This window comes from Oncorhynchus gorbuscha, linkage group LG16 (assembly GCF_021184085.1).
Source record: "Oncorhynchus gorbuscha isolate QuinsamMale2020 ecotype Even-year linkage group LG16, OgorEven_v1.0, whole genome shotgun sequence".
Lineage (NCBI taxonomy): Eukaryota > Metazoa > Chordata > Actinopteri > Salmoniformes > Salmonidae > Oncorhynchus > Oncorhynchus gorbuscha.
This window is the reverse complement of record NC_060188.1, coordinates 3,142,885-3,164,194: the sequence shown is the minus strand read 5'-3', so window position 1 is coordinate 3,164,194 and position 21,310 is coordinate 3,142,885. Positions and strand designations below refer to the sequence as shown.

Genomic DNA, 21,310 nt, shown 5'->3' with positions numbered 1-21,310 from the left:
GTACAGTAGGTCTACTATGTGTTCTCTACATGTGTGTATTACAGAGTTAACACATTGTACATTATGTTCACAAACCTTGCTGAATAACTGTCTCTCCCGCAATGTGCATGACAGGGAACATGGCATCAAATATGTCACTATGAGAGAGAGAGAGAGAGAGAGAGAGAGAGAGAGAGAGAGAGAGAGAGAGAGAGAGAGAGAGAGAGAGAGACAGAGAGAGAGAGAGAGAGAGACAGAGAGAGAGAGAGAGAGAGAGAGAGAGAGAGAGAGAGAGAGAGAGAGAGAGAGAGAGAGAGAGAGAGAGAGAGAGACAGACAGAGAGAGAGACAGAGAGACAGAGAGAGAGAGACAGAGAGACAGAGAGAGAGAGAGAGAGAGAGAGAGAGAGAGAGAGAGAGAGAGAGAGAGACAGAGAGAGACAGAGAGAGAGAGAGAGAGAGGGAGAGAGAGAGAGAGAGAGAGAGAGACAGAGAGAAAGAGACAGAGAGACAGAGAGACAGAGAGAGAAAACAGTGGTTAGTATTGCCATTTGTCCGTCACACACACCCCTCAACATAGAAGTGTTTTCCACCAGTGATGTGTGACATTGGAGAAAGAGCAGCCTTCAACACAACCGTTAGTGCTCTCATCTCAGTCCTTTATGAAGGGGATCAGGCTGCAAACAAACACACACACACACACACACACACACACACACACACACACACACACACACACACACACACACACACACACACACACACACACACACACACACACACACACACACACACACACACACACACACACACACACACACACACACACACACACACACACAGCCCAGAGAACTCTGCATGACCCGGACACACACACAGCACCTCAGCCCCAGCCCAAACACTTCCAATACACACCTGGACAAGCAAACCGCTAACCCTTCATCGCCAACACCATCATCATCATCACCACATCAGCTCCCACAATCCATCTGGAGCTCTGTCATCAACTCTACAACATCCCAACACACATCCTGAGTCCACCACATACAGTAAGAACAGGAATGCAGTCACTCAGACATGCAAATGATTATTTTTGAAATAGTGTAGCTGCCGACCACCCAGACACAACTGTAATGTTGACAGGTGGAGGGGGGCAGAGAGACGATCATACTGTACAACTCAACCCTCCTCCACCCCCAGTGGTCTGTCCTGTTGAGGACCACCAACCCTCCTCCACCTCCTCACCCCCCAGTGGTCTGTCCTGTTGAGGACCACCAACCCTCCTCCACCTCCTCCCCCTCCAACTCCTCACCCCCAGTGGTCTGTCCTGTTGAGGACACCAACCCTCCTCCCCCTCCACCTCCTCACCCTCCAGTGGTCTGTCCCGTTGAGGACCACCAGCCCTCCTCCACTTCCTCACCCTCCACCTCCTCACCCTCCAGTGGTCTGTCCTGTTGAGGACCACCAGCCCTCCTCCACCTCCTCACCCTCCACCTCCCAGTGGTCTGTCCTGTTTAGGACCACCAATCCTCCTCCACCTCCTCACCCTCCACCTCCTCAACCTCCAGTGGTCTGTCCTGTTTAGGACCACCAGTCCTCCTCCACCTCCTCAACCTCCAGTGGTCTGTCCTGTTTAGGTCCCCCAGTCCTCCTCCACCCCCACCTTCACCTCCACCCAGTGGTCTGTCCTGGCCTGTGTCACTACCAAGTCACTACCCCTCTGTTGAGAGCCCTGTTGTGGGATAGGCCTAATAGGTCTGCGTGGGTGTTGTGGCTTGTTCTGCTTGTTGTGCACCACGCCATCAAAGGAGCAGCTGAAACTACTGACTGTCTAAAAGAGTGGCTGAACAAAACTAAAAAACCTGTTTGTTGCAGCTGGTACATTTTAACAGTGTATGTGTGTGTGTGTCTGTGTTCAGAGCCACATGAGAAAACTGAGGCGTGACTCTGCAGCACCAGCCTGGTATCATAGACTAGACGTAACATAGTAAACATAAAAGTAGTATGATATGTTACGTTTGGTATGATTATATAAGACAGAAGGTTACTTAATCCTTTACACTCATGGGAATTGGCCTATATGCATAGGGCTTAATTGAAATGTTTCTTAAAGAAGAGAAATGAAAAGCATATGCTATGCATAATCATGGTAGGAATCAAAAGGGAACCGTTCTGAGATTATGGGAAAATGATTAGACCTGAGGTCTAAGGCACTGCATCTCTAGAGGCATCACTACAGACCCTGCAGTGCTAGAAACATCACTACAGACCCTGGTTCGATTCCAGGCTGTATCACAATGATTGGGAGTCCCATTAGGAGGCCAGTTTAGGGTTTGGCCGGGGTAGGCCATCATTGTAAATAAGAATGTGTTCTTAACTGACATGCCGAGTTAAATAAAGGTTAAATAAAATAAATAAAAGATAAAAGGTGAGGACACAACAGTTGACCTGACAAGACTGAATACAAACATTACGCTGTTGTGTTGATTTTACATTTACTGTACTTTTCAATGCATTTTTTGATAATGAAATCTGAAAATACTCTGGATACTGTACATTCATTAACATGATACAAATATTCCTGGAAAATGTGGAGTAGGTGCAACATAAGACAAACAAATGACAACGGTTTGAGTGAGAGGACTAACTGGTGTCTCCAAGTGGACAAGGGTTTGAGTGAGAGGACTAACTGGTGTCTCCAAGTGGACAAGGGTTTGAGTGAGAGGACTAACTGGTGTCTCCAAGTGGACAAGGGTTTGAGTGAGAGGACTAACTGGTGTCTCCAAGTGGACAAGGGTTTGAGTGAGAGGACTAACTGGTGTCTCCAAGTGGACAAGGGTTTGAGTGAGAGGACTAACTGGTGTCTCCAAGTGGACAAGGGTTTGAGTGAGAGGACTAACTGGTGTCTCCAAGTGGACAAGGGTTTGAGTGAGAGGACTAACTGGTGTCTCCAAGTGGACAAGGGTTTGAGTGAGAGGACTAACTGGTGTCTCCAAGTGGACAAGGGTTTGAGTGAGAGGACTAACTGGTGTCTCCAAGTGGACAAGGGTTTGAGTGAGAGGACTAACTGGTGTCTCCAAGTGGACAAGGGTTTGAGTGAGAGGACTAACTGGTGTCTCCAAGTGGACAAGGGTTTGAGTGAGAGGACTAACTGGTGTCTCCAAGTGGACAAGGGTTTGAGTGAGAGGACTAACTGGTGTCTCCAAGTGGACAAGGGTTTGAGTGAGAGGACTAACTGGTGTCTCCAAGTAGACAAGGGTTTGAGTGAGAGGACTAACTGGTGTCTCCAAGTGGACAAGGGTTTGAGTGAGAGGACTAACTGGTGTCTCCAAGGGGACAAGGGTTTGAGTGAGAGGACTAACTGGTGTCTCCAAGTGGACAAGGGTTTGAGTGAGAGGACTAACTGGTGTCTCCAAGTGGACAAGGGTTTGAGTGAGAAGACTAACTGGTGTCTCCAAGTAGACAAGGGTTTGAGTGAGAGGACTAACTGGTGTCTCCAAGTGGACAAGGGTTTGAGTGAGAGGACTAACTGATGTCTCCAAGTGGACAAGGGTTTGAGTGAGAGGACTAACTGGTGTCTCCAAGTGGACAAGGGTTTGAGTGAGAGGACTAACTGGTGTCTCCAAGTGGACAAGGGTTTGAGTGAGAGGACTAACTGGTGTCTCCAAGTGGACAAGGGTTTGAGTGAGAGGACTAACTGGTGTCTCCAAGTGGACAAGGGTTTGAGTGAGAAGGCTAACTGGTGTCTCCAAGTGGACAAGGGTTTGAGTGAGAAGACTAACTGGTGTCTCCAAGTGGACAAGGGTTTGAGTGAGAGGACTAACTGGTGTCTCCAAGTGGACACACACCTCTACAAAGTGTACACAGTTCCTGTTGGAGCTAGGAACACAAGCATTTCGCTACACCCCCAATAACAGCTGCTAAGAGCTCTGACATCATGTCAGTCAGAACCCATACAGCGCTGTGATGCACAGAGCCAGAGCTCTGACATCATGTCAGTCAGAACCCATACAGCACTGTGAAGCACAGAGCCAGAGCTCTGACATCATGTCAGTCAGAACCCATACAGCGCTGTGAAGCACAGAGCCAGAGCTCTGACATCATGTCAGTCAGAACCCATACAGCGCTGTGAAGCACAGATCCAGAGCTCTGACATCATGTCAGTCAGAACCCATACAGCGCTGTGAAGCACAGAGCCAGAGCTCTGACATCATGTCAGAACCCATACAGCACTGTGAAGGACAGAGCCAGAGCTCTGACATCATGTCAGAACCCATACAGCGCTGTGAAGCACAGAGCCAGAGCTCTGACATCATGTCAGTCAGAACCCACACAGCGCTGTGAAGCACAGAGCCAGAGCTCTGACATCATGTCAGTCAGAACCCATACAGCGCTGTGAAGCACAGAGCCAGAGCTCTGACATCATGTCAGAACCCATACAGCACTGTGAAGCACAGAGCCAGAGCTCTGACATCATGTCAGTCAGAACCCATACAGCGCTGTGAAGCACAGAGCCAGAGCTCTGACATCATGTCAGTCAGAGCCCATACAGCGCTGTGAAGCACAGAGCCAGAGCTCTGACATCATGTCAGAACCCATACAGCACTGTGAAGGACAGAGCCAGAGCTCTGACATCATGTCAGAACCCATACAGCGCTGTGAAGCACAGAGCCAGAGCTCTGACATCATGTCAGTCAGAACCCACACAGCGCTGTGAAGCACAGAGCCAGAGCTCTGACATCATGTCAGTCAGAACCCATACAGCGCTGTGAAGCACAGAGCCAGAGCTCTGACATCATGTCAGAGCCCATACAGCACTGTGAAGCACAGAGCCAGAGCTCTGACATCATGTCAGTCAGAACCCATACAGCGCTGTGAAGCACAGAGCCAGAGCTCTGACATCATGTCAGTCAGAACCCATACAGCGCTGTGAAGCACAGAGCCAGAGCTCTGACATCATGTCAGTCAGAACCCATACAGCACTGTGAAGCACAGAGCCAGAGCTCTGACATCATGTCAGTCAGAACCCATACAGCGCTGTGAAGCACAGAGCCAGAGCTCTGACATCATGTCAGTCAGAACCCATACAGCGCTGTGAAGCACAGAGCCAGAGCTCTGACATCATGTCAGTCAGAACCCATACAGCGCTGTGAAGCACAGAGCCAGAGCTCTGACATCATGTCAGTCAGAGCCCATACAGCGCTGTGAAGCACAGAGCCAGAGCTCTGACATCATGTTTAGCATGTTACTGTACAGCCACTGTGTTCCAATGTAGGCCGTTATCAGTGCCCAGAGCTGCCATTTTCAACCCGTATGCATACGGTTATGAGTGTAAAAGGCTACGACAAAAAATGAAAGGAGGGTGGTTGGTTGGAGTGGATGGGTAGGTGGATAACACAAACGTCTAACAACACAAAGGTTGTGTGTTCCAATCTCATCACGGAGAATTCTAGGCAGGTAGTCTAGTGGTTAGAGCATTGGGCCAGTAACCGAAACGTTGCTAGATCTGACTGGCTTGCCTAGTTAAATAAAAGTGAATTAGCAACTTTGCAACTACTTATAACTTTTAGCTACTTTGCAACTATTTAGCATGTTAGCTAACCTTTCCCCTACCCTAACCTTAACCCTTTAACCTAACTCCTAAGCCTTAACCTTAACCCTAACCTTTACCCCTAGCCCAGCTAACGTTAGCCACCTAGACACCTAGCTAACATTAGCCCCCAAAAATTGGAATTCATAAAAAATCATACCTATTGCAAATTTGTAACATATTTTATGAATTGCAATTCGTAATATATCATACAAAATAATGATGGTCATCCACAAATAAATGCGTGCTATATAAAATGTAACATAAATTGATAGATAGATTTACATTTACTATATTACGTCCACTCATGTGTCCAGGTTGGCAACACACTCAATGGGTCGTTTAAATGCATTGTGTTGGTTAGTTCTGCAGCACAATAAACAGGTTGTTTAAATGCATGGTGTTGGTTCATTTCATAGATAAAAGCTAGTGGGATGGGCAGGGACAGGAAAATATCCATCCCTCCCTATCTTTTTATCTTACTCTCGCCCTTTCCCTCACCCTGTATTTGCCTCCCTCCCTTGGGCATATGTATCTATTTAATCAGCTGCATACCATCAGTCTAATATTAAATATATAATACATATATAATAACAATAACAAAGAAGCTGGATATCAAAGATACAGAGCCACAGGTGGTGGTGGAGGTGAGGGTAGAGGTGGTGGTGGAGGTGAGGGTAGGGTAGAGGTGGTAGAGGTGGTGGTGGAGGTGAGGGTAGAGGTGGTGGTAGAGGTGGGGGTAGAGGTGGGGGTAGAGGTGAGGGTAGGGTAGAGGTGGTAGAGGTGGTGGTGGAGGTGAGGGTAGAGGTGGTGGTAGAGGTGGGGGTAGAGGTGGGGGTAGAGGTGAGGGTAGGGTAGAGGTGGTAGAGGTGGGGGTAGAGGTGGTGGTAGAGGTGAGGGTAGGGTAGAGGTGGTAGAGGTGGTGGTGGAGGTGAGGGTAGAGGTGGTGGTAGAGGTGGGGGTAGAGGTGAGGGTAGGGTAGAGGTGGTAGAGGTGGTGGTGGAGGTGAGGGTAGAGGTGGTGGTAGAGGTGGGGGTAGAGGTGGTGGTGGAGGTGAGGGTAGGGTAGAGGTGGTAGAGGTGGTGGTGGAGGTGAGGGTAGAGGTGGTAGAGGTGGTAGAGGTGGTGGTGGAGGTGAGGGTAGAGGTGGTAGAGGTGGTGGTGGAGGTGAGGGTAGAGGTGGTAGAGGTGGTGGTGGAGGTGGTAGAGGTGGGGGTAGAGGTGGTGGTGGAGGTGAGGGTAGGGTAGGGGTGGTGGAGGTGGTGGTAGAGGTGGGGGTAGAGGTGAGGGTAGAGGTGGGGGTAGAGGTGGTGGTGGAGGTGAGGGTAGGGGTGGTGGAGGTGGTGGTAGAGGTGGGGGTAGAGGTGGTGGTGGAGGTGAGGGTAGGGGTAGAGGTGGTGGAGGTGAGGGTAGGGGTGGTGGAGGTGGTGGTAGAGGTGGGGGTAGAGGTGGTGGTGGAGGTGAGGGTAGGGTAGGGTAGGGGTGGTGGAGGTGGTGGTAGAGGTGGTGGTGGAGGTGAGGGTAGGGATGGTGGAGGTGGTGGTAGGGTGGTAGAGGTGGGGGTAGAGGTGGTGGTGGAGGTGAGGGTAGGGTAGGGGTGGTGGAGGTGGTGGTAGAGGTGGGGGTAGAGGTGGTGGTGGAGGTGAGGGTAGGGTAGGGGTGGTGGTGGTAGAGGTGGGGGTAGAGGTGGTAGAGGTGGGGTTAGAGGTGGTGGTGGAGGTGAGGGTAGGGATGGTGGAGGTGGTGGTAGAGGTGGTAGAGGTGGGGGTAGAGGTGGTGGTGGAGGTGAGGGTAGGGTAGGGGTGGTGGAGGTGGTGGTAGAGGTGGGGGTAGAGGTGGTGGTGGAGGTGAGGGTAGGGTAGGGGTGGTGGAGGTGGTGGTAGAGGTGGGGGTAGAGGTGGTAGAGGTGGGGTTAGAGGTGGTGGTGGAGGTGAGGGTAGGGTAGGGGTGGTGGAGGTGGTGGTAGAGGTGGTGGTGGAGGTGAGGGTAGGGTAGGGGTGGTGGAGGTGGTGGTAGAGGTGGGGGTCGAGGTGGTGGTGGAGGTGAGGGTAGGGTAGGGGTGGTGGAGGTGGTGGTAGAGGTGGGGGTAGAGGTGGTAGAGGTGGGGGTAGAGGTGGCGGTGGAGGTGAGGGTAGGGTAGGGGTGGTGGAGGTGGTGGTAGAGGTGGGGGTAGAGGTGGTGGTGGAGGTGGAGAAGAGGGTAGGGGTGGTGGAGGTGGTGGTAGAGATGGGGGTAGAGGTGGTGGTGGAGGTGGTAGAGGTGGGTGTAGAGGTGGTGGTGGAGGTGAGGGTAGGGGTGGTGGAGGTGGTGGTAGAGGTGGGGGTAGAGGTGGTGGTGGAGGTGAGGGTAGGGTAGGGGTGGTGGAGGTGGTGGTAGAGGTGGGGGTAGAGGTGGTGGTGGAGGTGAGGGTAGGGGTGGTGGAGGTGGTGGTAGAGGTGGTAGAGGTGGGGGTAGAGGTGGTGGTGGAGGTGAGGGTAGGGTAGGGGTGGTGGAGGTGGTGGTGGAGGTGAGGGTAGGGTAGGGGTGGTGGAGGTGGTGGTAGAGGTGGGGGTAGAGGTGGTAGAGGTGGGGTTAGAGGTGGTGGTGGAGGTGAGGGTAGGGGTGGTGTAGGTGGTGGTAGAGGTGGAGGTGAGGGTAGGGGTGGTGGAGGTGGTGGTAGAGGTGGGGGTAGAGGTGGTAGAGGTGGGGGTAGAGTTGGTGGTGGAGGTGAGGGTAGGGTAGGGGTGGTGGAGGTGGTGGTAGAGGTGGGGGTAGAGGTGGGGGTAGAGGTGGTGGTGGAGGTGGTAGAGGTGGGGGTAGAGGTGGTGGTGGAGGTGGAGGTGAGGGTAGGGGTGGTGGAGGTGGTGGTAGAGGTGGTAGAGGTGGGGGAAGAGGTGGTGGTGGAAGTGGAGGTGAGGGTAGGGGGTGGAGGTGGTGGTGGGGGTAGAGGTGGTGGTCGAGGTGAGGGTAGGGGTGGTGGAGGTAGAGGTGGTGGAGGTGGGGGTAGAGGTGGGGGTGGAGATGAGGGTAGGGGTGGTGGAGGTGGGGGTAGAGGTGGTGGTGGAGAAAAGGGTAGGGGTGGTGGAGGTGGTGGTAGAGGTGGGGGTAGAGGTGGTGGTGGAGGTGGTAGAGGTGGGGGTAGAGGTGGTGGTGGAGGTGGAGGTGAGGGTAGGGGTGGTGGAGGTGGTGGTAGAGGTGGTAGAGATGGTAGAGGTGGGGGAAGAGGTGGTGGTGGAGGTGGAGGTGAGGGTAGGGGGTGGAGGTGGTGGTGGGGGTAGAGGTGGTGGTCGAGGTGAGGGTAGGGGTGGTGGAGGTAGAGGTGGTGGAGGTGGGGGTAGAGGTGGTGGTGGAGGTGAGGGTAGGGGTGGTGGAGGTGGGGGTAGAGGTGGTGGTGGTGGAGGTAGAGGTGGTAGAAGAGGTAGAGGTGGTAGAGGTGGTGGTAGAGGTAGATGTGGTAGAGGTGGTGGGGGTGGTGGTAGAGGTAGAGGTGGTAGAGGTGGTGGTAGAGGTAGATGTGGTAGAGGTGGTGGGGGTGGTGGTAGAGGTAGATGTGGTAGAGGTGGTGGGGGTGGTGGTAGAGGTAGATGTGGTAGAGGTGGTGGTAGAGGTAGATGTGGTAGAGGTGGTGGTAGAGGTAGAGGTGGTGGTAGAGGTGGTGGTAGAGGTAGATGTGGTAGAGGTGGTGGGGGTGGTGGTAGAGGTAGATGTGGTAGAGATGGTGGTAGAGGTAGATGTGGTAGAGGTGGTGGGGGTGGTGGTAGAGGTAGATGTTGTAGAGGTGGTGGTAGAGGTATATGTGGTAGAGGTGGTGGGGGTGGTGGTAGAGGTAGATGTGGTAGAGGTGGTGGTAGAGGTAGATGTGGTAGAGGTGGTGGGGGTGGTGGTAGAGGTAGATGTGGTAGAGGTGGTGGTAGAGGTAGATGTGGTAGAGGTGGTGGTAGAGGTAGATGTGGTAGAGGTGGTGGGGGTGGTGGTAGAGGTAGATGTGGTAGAGGTGGTGGAAGAGGTAGAGGTGGTAGAGGTGGTGGGGGTGGTGGTAGAGGTAGAGGTGGTAGAGGTGGTGGGGGTGGTGGTAGAGGTAGATGTGGTAGAGGTGGTGGTAGAGGTAGATGTGGTAGAGGTGGTGGGGGTGGTGGTAGAGGTAGATGTGGTAGAGATGGTGGTAGAGGTAGATGTGGTAGAGGTGGTGGGGGTGGTGGTAGAGGTAGATGTGGTAGAGGTGGTGGTAGAGGTAGATGTGGTAGAGGTGGTGGGGGTGGTGGTAGAGGTAGAGGTGGTAGAGGTGGTGGGGGTGGTGGTAGAGGTAGATGTGGTAGAGGTGGTAGAGGTAGATGTGGTAGAGGTGGTGGGGGTGGTGATAGAGGTAGATGTGGTAGAGATGGTGGTAGAGGTAGATGTGGTAGAGGTGGTGGGGGTGGTGGTAGAGGTAGAGGTGGTAGAGGTGGTGGTAGAGGTAGATGTGGTAGAGGTGGTGGGGGTGGTGGTAGAGGTAGATGTGGTAGAGGTGGTGATAGAGGTAGATGTGGTAGAGGTGGTAGGGGTGGTGGTAGAGGTAGAGGTGGTAGAGGTGGTGGTAGAAGTAGATGTGGTAGAGGTGGTGGGGGTGGTGGTAGAGGTAGATGTGGTAGAGGTGGTGGGGGTGGTGGTAGAGGTAGATGTGGTAGAGGTGGTGGTAGAGGTAGATGTGGTAGAGGTGGTGGGGGTGGTGGTAGAGGTAGAGGTGGTAGAGGTGGTGGTAGAGGTAGATGTGGTAGAGGTGGTGGTAGAGGTAGATGTGGTAGAGGTGGTGGGGGTGGTGGTAGAGGTAGAGGTGGTAGAGGTGGTGGTAGAGGTAGATGTGGTAGAGGTGGTGGGGGTGGTGGTAGAGGTAGATGTGGTAGAGGTGGTGGTAGAGGTAGATGTGGTAGAGGTGGTGGTAGAGGTAGATGTGGTAGAGGTGGTGGGGGTGGTGGTAGAGGTAGATGTGGTAGAGGTGGTGGTAGAGGTAGATGTGGTAGAGGTGGTGGGGGTGGTGGTAGAGGTAGAGGTGGTAGAGGTGGTGGTAGAGGTAGATGTGGTAGAGGTGGTGGTAGAGGTAGATGTGGTAGAGGTGGTGGGGGTGGTGGTAGAGGTAGAGGTGGTAGAGGTGGTGGTAGAGGTAGATGTGGTAGAGGTGGTGGGGGTGGTGGTAGAGGTAGATGTGGTAGAGGTGGTGGTAGAGGTAGATGTGGTAGAGGTGGTGGTAGAGGTAGATGTGGTAGAGGTGGTGGTAGAGGTAGAGGGGGTGGTAGAGGTGGTAGAGGTGGTGATAGAGGTGGGGGGGGGGGGTGGTAGAGATGAGGGTGGAATGACTCCCTAGGTATTTGATGATGTGATGATGGTGTATAAAAGTTGTGTTGAGAAGGTGGATTTGGCCAGCTGGTGGCTCTGTGATCTCCAGCTGGCTGGCCACTGACACACACACACACACACACACACACACACACACACACACACACACACACACACACACACACACACACACACACACACACACACACACACACACACACACACACACACACACACACACACACACACACTGTACTAACAAAGACAAGCATGCACGCAAATGCAAGCACACACAAACCTGCTAACATATCAAAAACAAGAAGATATTTGTGTGTATGTGTACATGATACACCCATCATCCCACCTATACATACGCAAGCACATAAAAAGAACACACACACACCATCCCACACACTCTACTCCACGGCACGCCACAGTGCACCTGAGAGCTACAAGCCATTTAGTAGTGATTAGTCACAACAACATCTGCAACAGCACAGCCAACAGCTGATCCCAAATCTGTGGCCATCTCACATACAACATGGAGCTTGTTTATGAAGACGTTCCAACAGCTGATCCTAGATCAGAGTTCTAGAGGACGAGGACTCAGTCCCTTGACCGGGGGATGTCTGGTAGGGGTGTATCTCAATAGTCTAAAGTGGCATCCTCTCCTCGTCTCCTTACTACGTACTATGTGACAGAACAAGACAGGATGGGAAAGCTGTCATTCCTTTGACTATTCAGGTCAGTGCAGATGAAGGAAAGGAGACAAGGAGACAAGGAGACAAAGCTACTTCAGTCTATTGAGATGGACCTTCTTTCAATCAGCAGCCCCACTGGAAACCAGGAAGCTAAACACTCTGGGACATGCAGTACTTCAGTATGTACCTTCTAGGTGTTTATGACCTATCCAGTGTGACTCCTGTAACACCTGGTCGTTGTGTGTGTGTGAGACTCAGAGAGCAGCCACGATGATGTCAGCCAATGGAATGTGCCAAATTAATGTTCCGGGCCCAGACGTTGGACTTTGGTCTGCAATGATGGGTTGAAGGCCTAGTGTTCTGTTTAGGAGAGACAGCACCTGTCAGAATACAATGTAGCCCAGGTGGACTCCGCCCCCTCGGCTGGGAGCAGACGGTTAAAATAAATCATGTTTTTGTACCCCGGCCGACACTGGGCCAATCATCCAGGATGTGATGCAACCTGGATTCGAACCAGGGACTACAGTGACACCTCATGCACTGAGATGGAGTGCCTTAGACTGCTGCAACACTCAGGAGCCCTAATGCCCACGATGTTACCATGACGACAGGATCAAAGGGACTCTATGTTCCCCTAACGCCTCCTTTAATTCCCTTGCTTCCTCCCTCCATATCTCTCTCTGTGTAATAGTCTCTATCCCTCCCTCCATTCCTCTGTCTGTCTGTCTCTCTCCATGTCCCCTCTCTCTAGCGGTCTTCCTCCCTCCATATCTCTCTCTGTGTAATAGTCTATATCCCTCCCTCCATTCCTGTCTGTCTCTCTCCATGTCCCCTCTCTCTACCGGTCTTCCTCCCTCCATATCTCTCTCTGTGTAATAGTCTCTATCCCTCCCTCCATTCCTCTGTCTGTCTGTCTCTCTCCATGTCCCCTCTCTCTACCGGTCTTCCTCCCTCCATATCTCTCTCTGTGTAATAGTCTCTATCCCTCCCTCCATTCCTCTGTCTGTCTGTCTCTCTCCATGTCCCCTCTCTCTAGCGGTCTTCCTCCCTCCATATCTCTCTCTGTGTAATAGTCTATATCCCTCCCTCCATTCCTGTCTGTCTCTCTCCATGTCCCCTCTCTCTACCGGTCTTCCTCCCTCCATATCTCTCTCTGTGTAATAGTCTCTATCCCTCCCTCCATTCCTCTGTCTGTCTGTCTCTCTCCATGTCCCCTCTCTCTACCGGTCTTCCTCCCTCCATATCTCTCTCTGTGTAATAGTCTCTATCCCTCCCTCCATTCCTCTGTCTGTCTGTCTCTCTCCATGTCCCCTCTCTCTACCGGTCTTCCTCCCTCCATATCTCTCTCTGTGTAATAGTCTCTATCCCTCCCTCCATTCCTCTGTCTGTCTGTCTCTCTCCATGTCCCCTCTCTCTACCGGACTTTCTCCCTCCCTCTCTCTTTTCTATCGGACTTCCTCTGTCTGTCTCTCTACTCTTTTTCCATGTCTCCTATCTCTATGTCTTTGCCTCTTCCACCCTACTTCCGACCCCCCTTTCTGTACTCTCTCAATCTATCACCTTTCTTCTTAAGATTGAGTGATTGATCTTAGCGTGTCCTTTCAGCTCCCTGTAGCCCAGTAACCTTGGGGGAGAACGCCGCAGAGCGCCACACAACAATGGCTGCCCTGTTCTGACAGAGAGAGGCAGAGAGAGAGAGAGAGAGAGAGAGAGAGAGAGAGAGAGAGAGAGAGAGAGAGAGAGAGAGAGAGAGAGAGAGAGAGAGAGAGAGAGAGAGAGAGAGACCGAATCTATCGCTCAAACACTAGGGGCCAGGAAGTTCACCTGCAACCTGGGGAGGGAGGAATGGAGGGAGAAAAGAGCAGAGAGGAATGGAGGGATAGGTGGTGGTCTATGGAGACAAAGCTCCTGTCACAGACAGGTAGGGGGGAGGATGAGGAAGAGTCGCCCCTGGAGGTAAAGTCTCTTATCTGGCTGACATAACTCTGACTTCACTGCAGGGCTAGGCAGGCTCCCACCCACCTCTACTCTCTAGGGGTGGAGTGCTGTACATGCATCTATTCTACAACACACTGTCTGTCTTCACAACACACACACACACCATAAATCACACATACCTGTCCAGGACAATACACAATATAGTGTGTGTGTGTACAACAATGGAGATGGTGCATGAAGTAGGTGATAGGAAGTTAAAGCAGATAGTTAACTCAGATCAGTCATTGGTTGACTGACTGGCATCTAGCAGTAGATCAACTAGACTACAAGGGAACTGATAAGACGTGATGATGATGGTATATGGCTTCATGTATTACGTTTACACAGTACAATGAGTTCATACAGGAAGGTGTGTTAAGGTTTTAATCAATGCAGAAAGGCCTGTTATCAGCCCTCGTACCAGTCCCCAGTGTGATCAATGAGCAGAGAGTGGATGAGACTACTCCCTCTATCACAGCCACAATATCTACCTGTCACCAGCTAGAGTGGAGGGGAGGTGTGTAAGCGATACATGCCTCTCTCTCTCTCACACACACACACACACACACACACACACACACACACACACACACACACACACACACACACACACACACACACACACACACACACACACACACACACACACACACACACACACACACACACACACACACAGTGTTTCAACATCAACTCATTCTCTGATTTATCATTAGATCTCTTCATCTCAAGCTGAGAACAGTTCTGCAGGGGAAATTCCACAGGAGTAGATTCCACTAGAGTAGATTCCACTAGACTAGATTCCACTAGAGTAGATTCCACTAGATTAGATTACACTAGACTAGATTGCACTAGAGTAGATTACACTAGACTAGATTCCACTAGAGTAAATTCCACTAGAGTAGATTACACTAGAGTAGATTCCTCTAGAGTAGATTCCTCTAGAGTAGATTCCACTAGAGTAGATTCCACTAGAGTAGATTCCACTAGACTAGATTCCACTTGACTAGATTCCACTAGAGTAGGTTCCACTAGACTAGATTCCACTAGACTAGATTCCACTAGAGTAGATTCCACTAGAGTAGATTCCACAAGACTAAATTCCACTAGAGTAGATTCCACTAGACTAGATTCCACTAGACTAGATTCCACTAGAGTAGACTCCACTAGACTAGATTCCACTAGAGTAGATTCCACTAGACTCGATTCCACTAGAGTAGATTCCACTAGACTAGATTCCACTAGAGTAGATTCCACTAGACTAGATTCAACTAGAGTAGATTCCACTAGACTAGATTCCACTAGAGTAGATTCCACTAGAGTAGATTCCACTAGACTAAATTCCACTAGACTAGATTCCACTAGACTAGATTCCACTAGAGTAGATTCCAGTAGAGTAGATTTCAGTAGAGTAGATTCCAGTAGACTAGATTCCACTAGACTCGATTCCACTTAACTAAATTCCACTAGCGTAGATTCCACTAGAGTAGATTCCAGGAGAGTAGATTGCACTAGACTAGATTCCATTAGAGTATATTCCAGGAGAGTAGATTCCACTAGAGTAGATTCCACTAGGGAAGATTCCGCTAAAGTAGATTCCACTAGACTAGATTCCATTAGAGTATATTCCAGGAGAGTAGATTCCACTAGAGTAGATTCCACTAGAGTAGATTCCACTAGACTAGATTCCACTTGACTAGATTCCACTAGAGTAGGTTCCACTAGACTAGATTCCACTAGACTAGATTCCACTAGAGTAGATTCCACTAGAGTAGATTCCACAAGACTAAATTCCACTAGAGTAGATTCCACTAGACTAGATTCCACTAGACTAGATTCCACTAGAGTAGACTCCACTAGACTAGATTCCACTAGAGTAGATTCCACTAGACTCGATTCCACTAGAGTAGATTCCACTAGACTAGATTCCACTAGAGTAGATTCCACTAGACTAGATTCCACTAGAGTAGATTCCACTAGAGTAGATTCCACTAGACTAAATTCCACTAGACTAGATTCCACTAGACTAGATTCCACTAGAGTAGATTCCAGTAGAGTAGATTTCAGTAGAGTAGATTCCAGTAGACTAGATTCCACTAGACTCGATTCCACTTAACTAAATTCCACTAGCGTAGATTCCACTAGAGTAGATTCCAGGAGAGTAGATTGCACTAGACTAGATTCCATTAGAGTATATTCCAGGAGAGTAGATTCCACTAGAGTAGATTCCACTAGGGAAGATTCCGCTAAAGTAGATTCCACTAGACTAGATTCCATTAGAGTATATTCCAGGAGAGTAGATTCCACTAGAGTAGATTCCACTAGGGTAGATTCCACTAAAGTAGATTCCACTAGACTAGATTCCTCTAGAGTAGATTCCTCTAGAGTAGATTCCACTAGAGTAGATTCCACTAGAGTAGATTCCACTAGAGTAGTTTCCTCTAGAGTAGATTCCACTAGAGAAGATTCCACTAGACTAGATTCATCTAGACTAGATTCATCTAGAGTAGATTCCACTAGAGTAGATTCCACTAGAGTAGATTCCACTAGAGTAGATTCCTCCAGAGTAGATTCCACTAGACTAGATTCCACTAGACTAGATTCCTCTAGAGTAGATTCCACTAGAGTAGATTCCACTAGACTAGATTCCACTAGACTAGATTCCTCTAGAGTAGATTCCAATAGAGTAGATTCCACTAGACTAGATTCCACTAGAGTAGATTCCACTAGAGTAGATTCCACTAGAGTAGATTCCAATAGAGTAGATTCCACTAGACTAGATTCCACTAGAGTAGATTCCACTAGAGTAGATTCCACTAGAGTAGATTCCACTAGAGTAGATTCCAATAGAGTAGATTCCACTCTCCTCATTGATTTCAATCTCATATTGTCCTACTTGACTAGTTGGGTGACTAATGCCCTGTCATATCTCACTGAAATCCCCAGACAATGTCTATAAGTGTCTACAGCATGATGTGATAATAATCATGGGATACACTCCCAGTCTGACAGAACACTGCCAATCCCCATCCTCTGATGGACTGATTGACTGCAGAAGGAAAAACACTGTTTGTGATGAAATAATTCTCTTTTGTCCTGTGTTTTTCATACCATCATTCTCCTCTTCCTCTGTCCTTTCCCTTCTGTTTGTTTTAACACACACACACACACACACACACACACACACACACACACACACACACACACACACACACACACACACACACACACACACACACACACACACACACACACACACACACACACACACACACACACACACAGCCACATCAGTGCTATATCGGCGCGTGCCTTTCTTCTGTGTGTGTGCGTGTACTCGTGTGTGTGTGTGTGTGTGTGTGTGTGTGTGTGTGTGTGTGTGTGTGTGTGTGTGTGTGTGTGTGTGTGTGTGTGTGTGTGTGTGTGTGTGTGTGTGTGTGTGTGTGTGTGTGTGTGTGTGTGTGTGTGTGTGTGTGTGTGTGTGTGTGTGTGGTATATTATTGAGCCAAAACACTCATAAAAGGCAGTGCATGGGGGATTCCAGTCATTAAGGGAATCAGGCCAGTGGAGTGCTTGTTGTTCTTATTTCAGCTTGGCTGCATTTCGGTGCCACCCCTTCACACACATGCTCCCTCTCTTCCTGGTCACTGGTGTTGATTTGCTCAGCAGACGCCTCTTATCTGGGCCGACAGGGACGGTTTGTATTACCATCTACCAGACTAGTAACATTAGAGGGCTTTAAAGGAGCGCGGGCCGCCATCACTGTCTCTTTGTGCACAGCATGTTGGGTAACATACACACAGAGCTAACAACTGTCTGGATGTGGATTGATGTGGTTACACAACAATATATCTCCCAAAGTCATGACTTAAACTAAAGAACAAGACTGAGCAGTACCAAACTACCCCTCACAGCCTGTTCTATGTAGTCGGTACTATATCCCAGGTCCTGGCTGTTGGGGTGCTGTGCAGAGGGCTGAGGTGGGCATAGAAACCCCCAGGCCAGAAGGGCACCTTTGAGGTTGCTCTGCCCTCCAACCCAGGCTGGCAGCACCCAGAGAGAGATAGAGAGTTGACTGAGGTAAACAGCATCATCATATCACTACAAATCTGTGGTATAAAACAACATTCTAAAAGTACAAAGCAGCTCTGTGACATTCAGCTCTGTGACTCAGTCTACTAACACACAGCAGCCATGAAAGTCCTTTATACCGGCCAGCACTGGTCACAGCTACTCAGATGGAACAACTCGCTCATACTCACACACACACAAGTAGCTGAACAAACACACACACTAGCATACAAACACACCACACACATTTCTACACACACACAGCAGCATGTGGAAAAGTGTTTATCAGTAGCAGAGGTTGTTCTGGACAATAGGCAGCAGTGTGAGAGGCTCTGCGAGGATAAAGGAAGGTTTCATTATAAACCAAAGTGATTCAGAGAGGAGTAGGGATTTTTATGACTTGAAAGCTGTTGGCACGTGCTCTGTCTCTCCCCGGGAGGGCGAGGACGAACGGAGGCACTGGCCGTGCCAGCTGCAGCCCACGCCATCTCTCCCGGCACGCCTCCCGTTTGCCGCCGCCCGCCGACGCGAGGGAAAGCCCTCAGAGGTAGCAGATGATGATTAGACGAGACACACTACAGACACCCCACACCCCTAAAAACACTACAGACACCCCACACCTCTAAAAACACTAGACACCCCACTCCTCTAAAAACACTACAGACACCCCACACCCCTAAAAACACTACAGACACCCCACACCTCTAAAAACACTAGACACCCCACACCTCTAAAAACACTACAGACACCCCACACCCCTAAAAACACTACAGACACCCCACACCTCTAAAAACACTACAGACACCCTACACCTCTAAAAACACTAGACACCCCACACCTCTAAAAACACTCGACACCCCACACATCTAAAAACACTAGTAGAGGTGATAGCAGTCCTACAGGGGTTGGAGTGGAGGGTTAGAGAGGAGAGTTAGAGAGGAGGGTTCGAGAGGGGTGTTAGAGAGGAGGGTTAGATTTGAGGGTTAGAGAGGAGGGTTAAATTTGAGGGTTAGAGAGGAGGGTTAGAGAGGAGGGTTAGAGAGGGGGTTAGAGAGGAGAGTTAGATTTGAGGGTTAGAGAGGAGGGTTAGAGAGGAGAGTTAGAGAGGAGGGTTCGAGAGGGGTGTTAGAGAGGAGGGTTAGATTTGAGGGTTAGAGAGGAGGGTTAGAGAGGAGGGTTAGACAGGATGGGGGAGTGTGTGTGGCAGACTGGAGCACCTGAGGAGCGTGCGGGCGGTGTGTTGACCTGTGTGATCTGCTGCAGATAGACAGGCCAGGGGAGATATGTACACACAGTCAGCCAGGGACAAACCACCTGAGTAGAGAAAGTGGGGGGGTCTGGACTGAGCATGTAGGGCTGAAGTTCTGCATACAGACACATCAACACACCCTAAGCCACGACACCACTAATACTGTCTTGCTTCAGTGCACTGCCAGTAACAGTACACACTGCTCATATGGTTCACGTGGGTATCCACCCGGTTTCATCTTGCATAACAAACAAGGGTGATAAATCAGGGTGATATAACTGAGCCAAAGGGCAAAGTAATATAGATATAGAAACCAACAGCTTTGTTCCCCATTGGAGCTGTACCACTGATAATAACTATAGTATCACTACTATATCAGCCAGACCAACAGTCAATGCTGCCAGACGGCTTTTCTAACTAACTGGCTTACATGGGTGGGACCCACCAACCTGGACTACCTTGGACCCTGACAACCAACAGAGAGAGAGAGAGGTAGAGAGAGAGAGAGAGAGAGAGAGAGAGAGAGAGAGAGAGAGAGAGAGAGAGAGAGAGAGAGAGAGAGAGAGAGAGAGAGAGAGAGAGAGAGAGAGAGAGAGAGAGAGAGAGAGAGAGAGGTAGGGAGAGAGAGAGAGAGAGAGAGAGAGAGAGAGGTAGAGAGAGAGAGCGAGAGAGAGAGAGAGAGAGAGAGAGAGAGAGAGAGAGGAGAGAGAGGGGTAGGGAGAGAGAGAGAGAGAGAGGTACAGAGAGATAGGTAGAGAGAGAAAGAGAGAGAAAGAGGTAGAGAGAGAAAGAGAGAGAAAGAGGTAGAGAGAGAAAGAGAGAGAAAGAGGTAGAGAGAGAGAGAGAGAGAGAGAGAGAGAGAGAGAGAGAGAGAGAGAGAGAGAGAGAGGGAGAGAGAGAGAGAGAGAAAGAGAGAGGTACAGGGAGATAGGTAGAGAGAGAAAGAGAGAGAAAGAGGTAGAGAGAGAAAGAGAGAGAAAGAGGTAGAGAGAGAGGTAGAGAGAGAGAGAGAGAGGGAGAGAGAGAGAGAGAGAGAGAGAGGTACAGGGAGATAGGTAGAGAGAGAAAGAGAGAGAAAGAGAGAGAAAGGGGTAGAGAGAGAAAGAGAGAGAAAGAGGTAGAGAGAGAGGTAGAGAGAGGTCGAGAGAGAAAGAGAGAGAGAGAGAGAGGTAGAGAGGTAGAGAGGTAGAGGTAGAGAGAGAGAGAGAGAGAGAGAGGTAGAGAGAGAGGTAGAGAGAGAAAGAGAGAGAGAAAGAGAGGTAGAGAGAGAGGCAGAGAGGTAGAGGTAGAGAGATAGAGGTAGAGAGAGAGAGAGAGAGGTAGAGAGAGAGAGTAGAGAGAGAGAGGTGGAGAGAGAGAGGTAGAGAGAGAGAGAGAGAGAGAGAGAGAGAGAGAGAGAGAGAGAGAGAGAGAGAGAGAGAGAGAGAGAGAGAGATAGGGAGAGAGTGAGAGAGAGAGGGAGAGAGTGAGAGAGGGAGAGAGAGAGAGAGAGAGAGAGAGAGAGAGAGAGAGAGAGAGAGAGAGAGAGAGAAAGGTAGAGAGGTAGAGAGACAGAGAGAGACAGAGAGAGGTAGAGATAGACAGAGAGAGAGATAATTCCATTGAGAAGATACTGCTGATTAGCAGACAGCTGAGGAGGGTTACAATACTGCTGAATAGCAGACAGCTGAGAGGGTTACAATACTGCTGAATAGCAGACAGATGAGGAGGGTTACAATACTGCTGAATAGCAGATAGCTGAGGAGGGTTACAATACTGCTGAATAGCAGATAGCTGAGGAGGGTTACAATGCTGCTGAATAGCAGATAGCTGAGGAGGGTTACAATACTGCTGAATAGCAGACAGCTGAGAGGGTTACAATACTGCTGAATAGCAGACAGCTGAGAGGGTTACAATACTGCTGAATAGCAGACAGCTGAGGCCCACAGCTCCCACTGTCCTCCACTCCTCACACTTAATAAAGCCCACTTTCTCTATCTCATACACACACACACACAGTAAACATACACATGCACTCACACACACACACACACACACACACACACACACACACACACACACACACACACACACACACACACACACACACACACACACACACACACACACACACACACACACACACACACACACACACACACACACACACACACACACACACGGTACACATACACACACTGACTGGACGATTAAATAGTATTTACGACCTCTCCCACTGCTCTCCATGGGGCTGACTATTCCCCTAAAGACAAAAGAGGATAATGATGTGGGCAGAGGCCCTGACAGCCCATTTCTCTGCTCTGACTACTGCTACTGGAACACTCACAATTACCATTCAAATAGACCAGTCTCTTCAGATGGTCTACATAGCATGATCCATTGGCCCTCTCAGTTAGCCTTCTTAGATGTGACCTGGTCAGGATGTGAGAGGTAGAGTAGCAGTAGTCATCATGAAG

General features: G+C 50.0%; 1 protein-coding gene across 1 annotated transcript in view; it reads right to left on the bottom strand.

The window, feature by feature from the left end:
• LOC123999673 (cAMP-dependent protein kinase type I-beta regulatory subunit-like) overlaps positions 1–21,310 on the bottom strand; it is a 432,723-nt gene that overhangs the window by 261,612 nt on the left and 149,801 nt on the right. Inside the window, 1 exon segment of the mRNA XM_046305653.1 lies at positions 76–137. Coding sequence (XP_046161609.1) covers positions 76–137 — 62 coding nt within the window.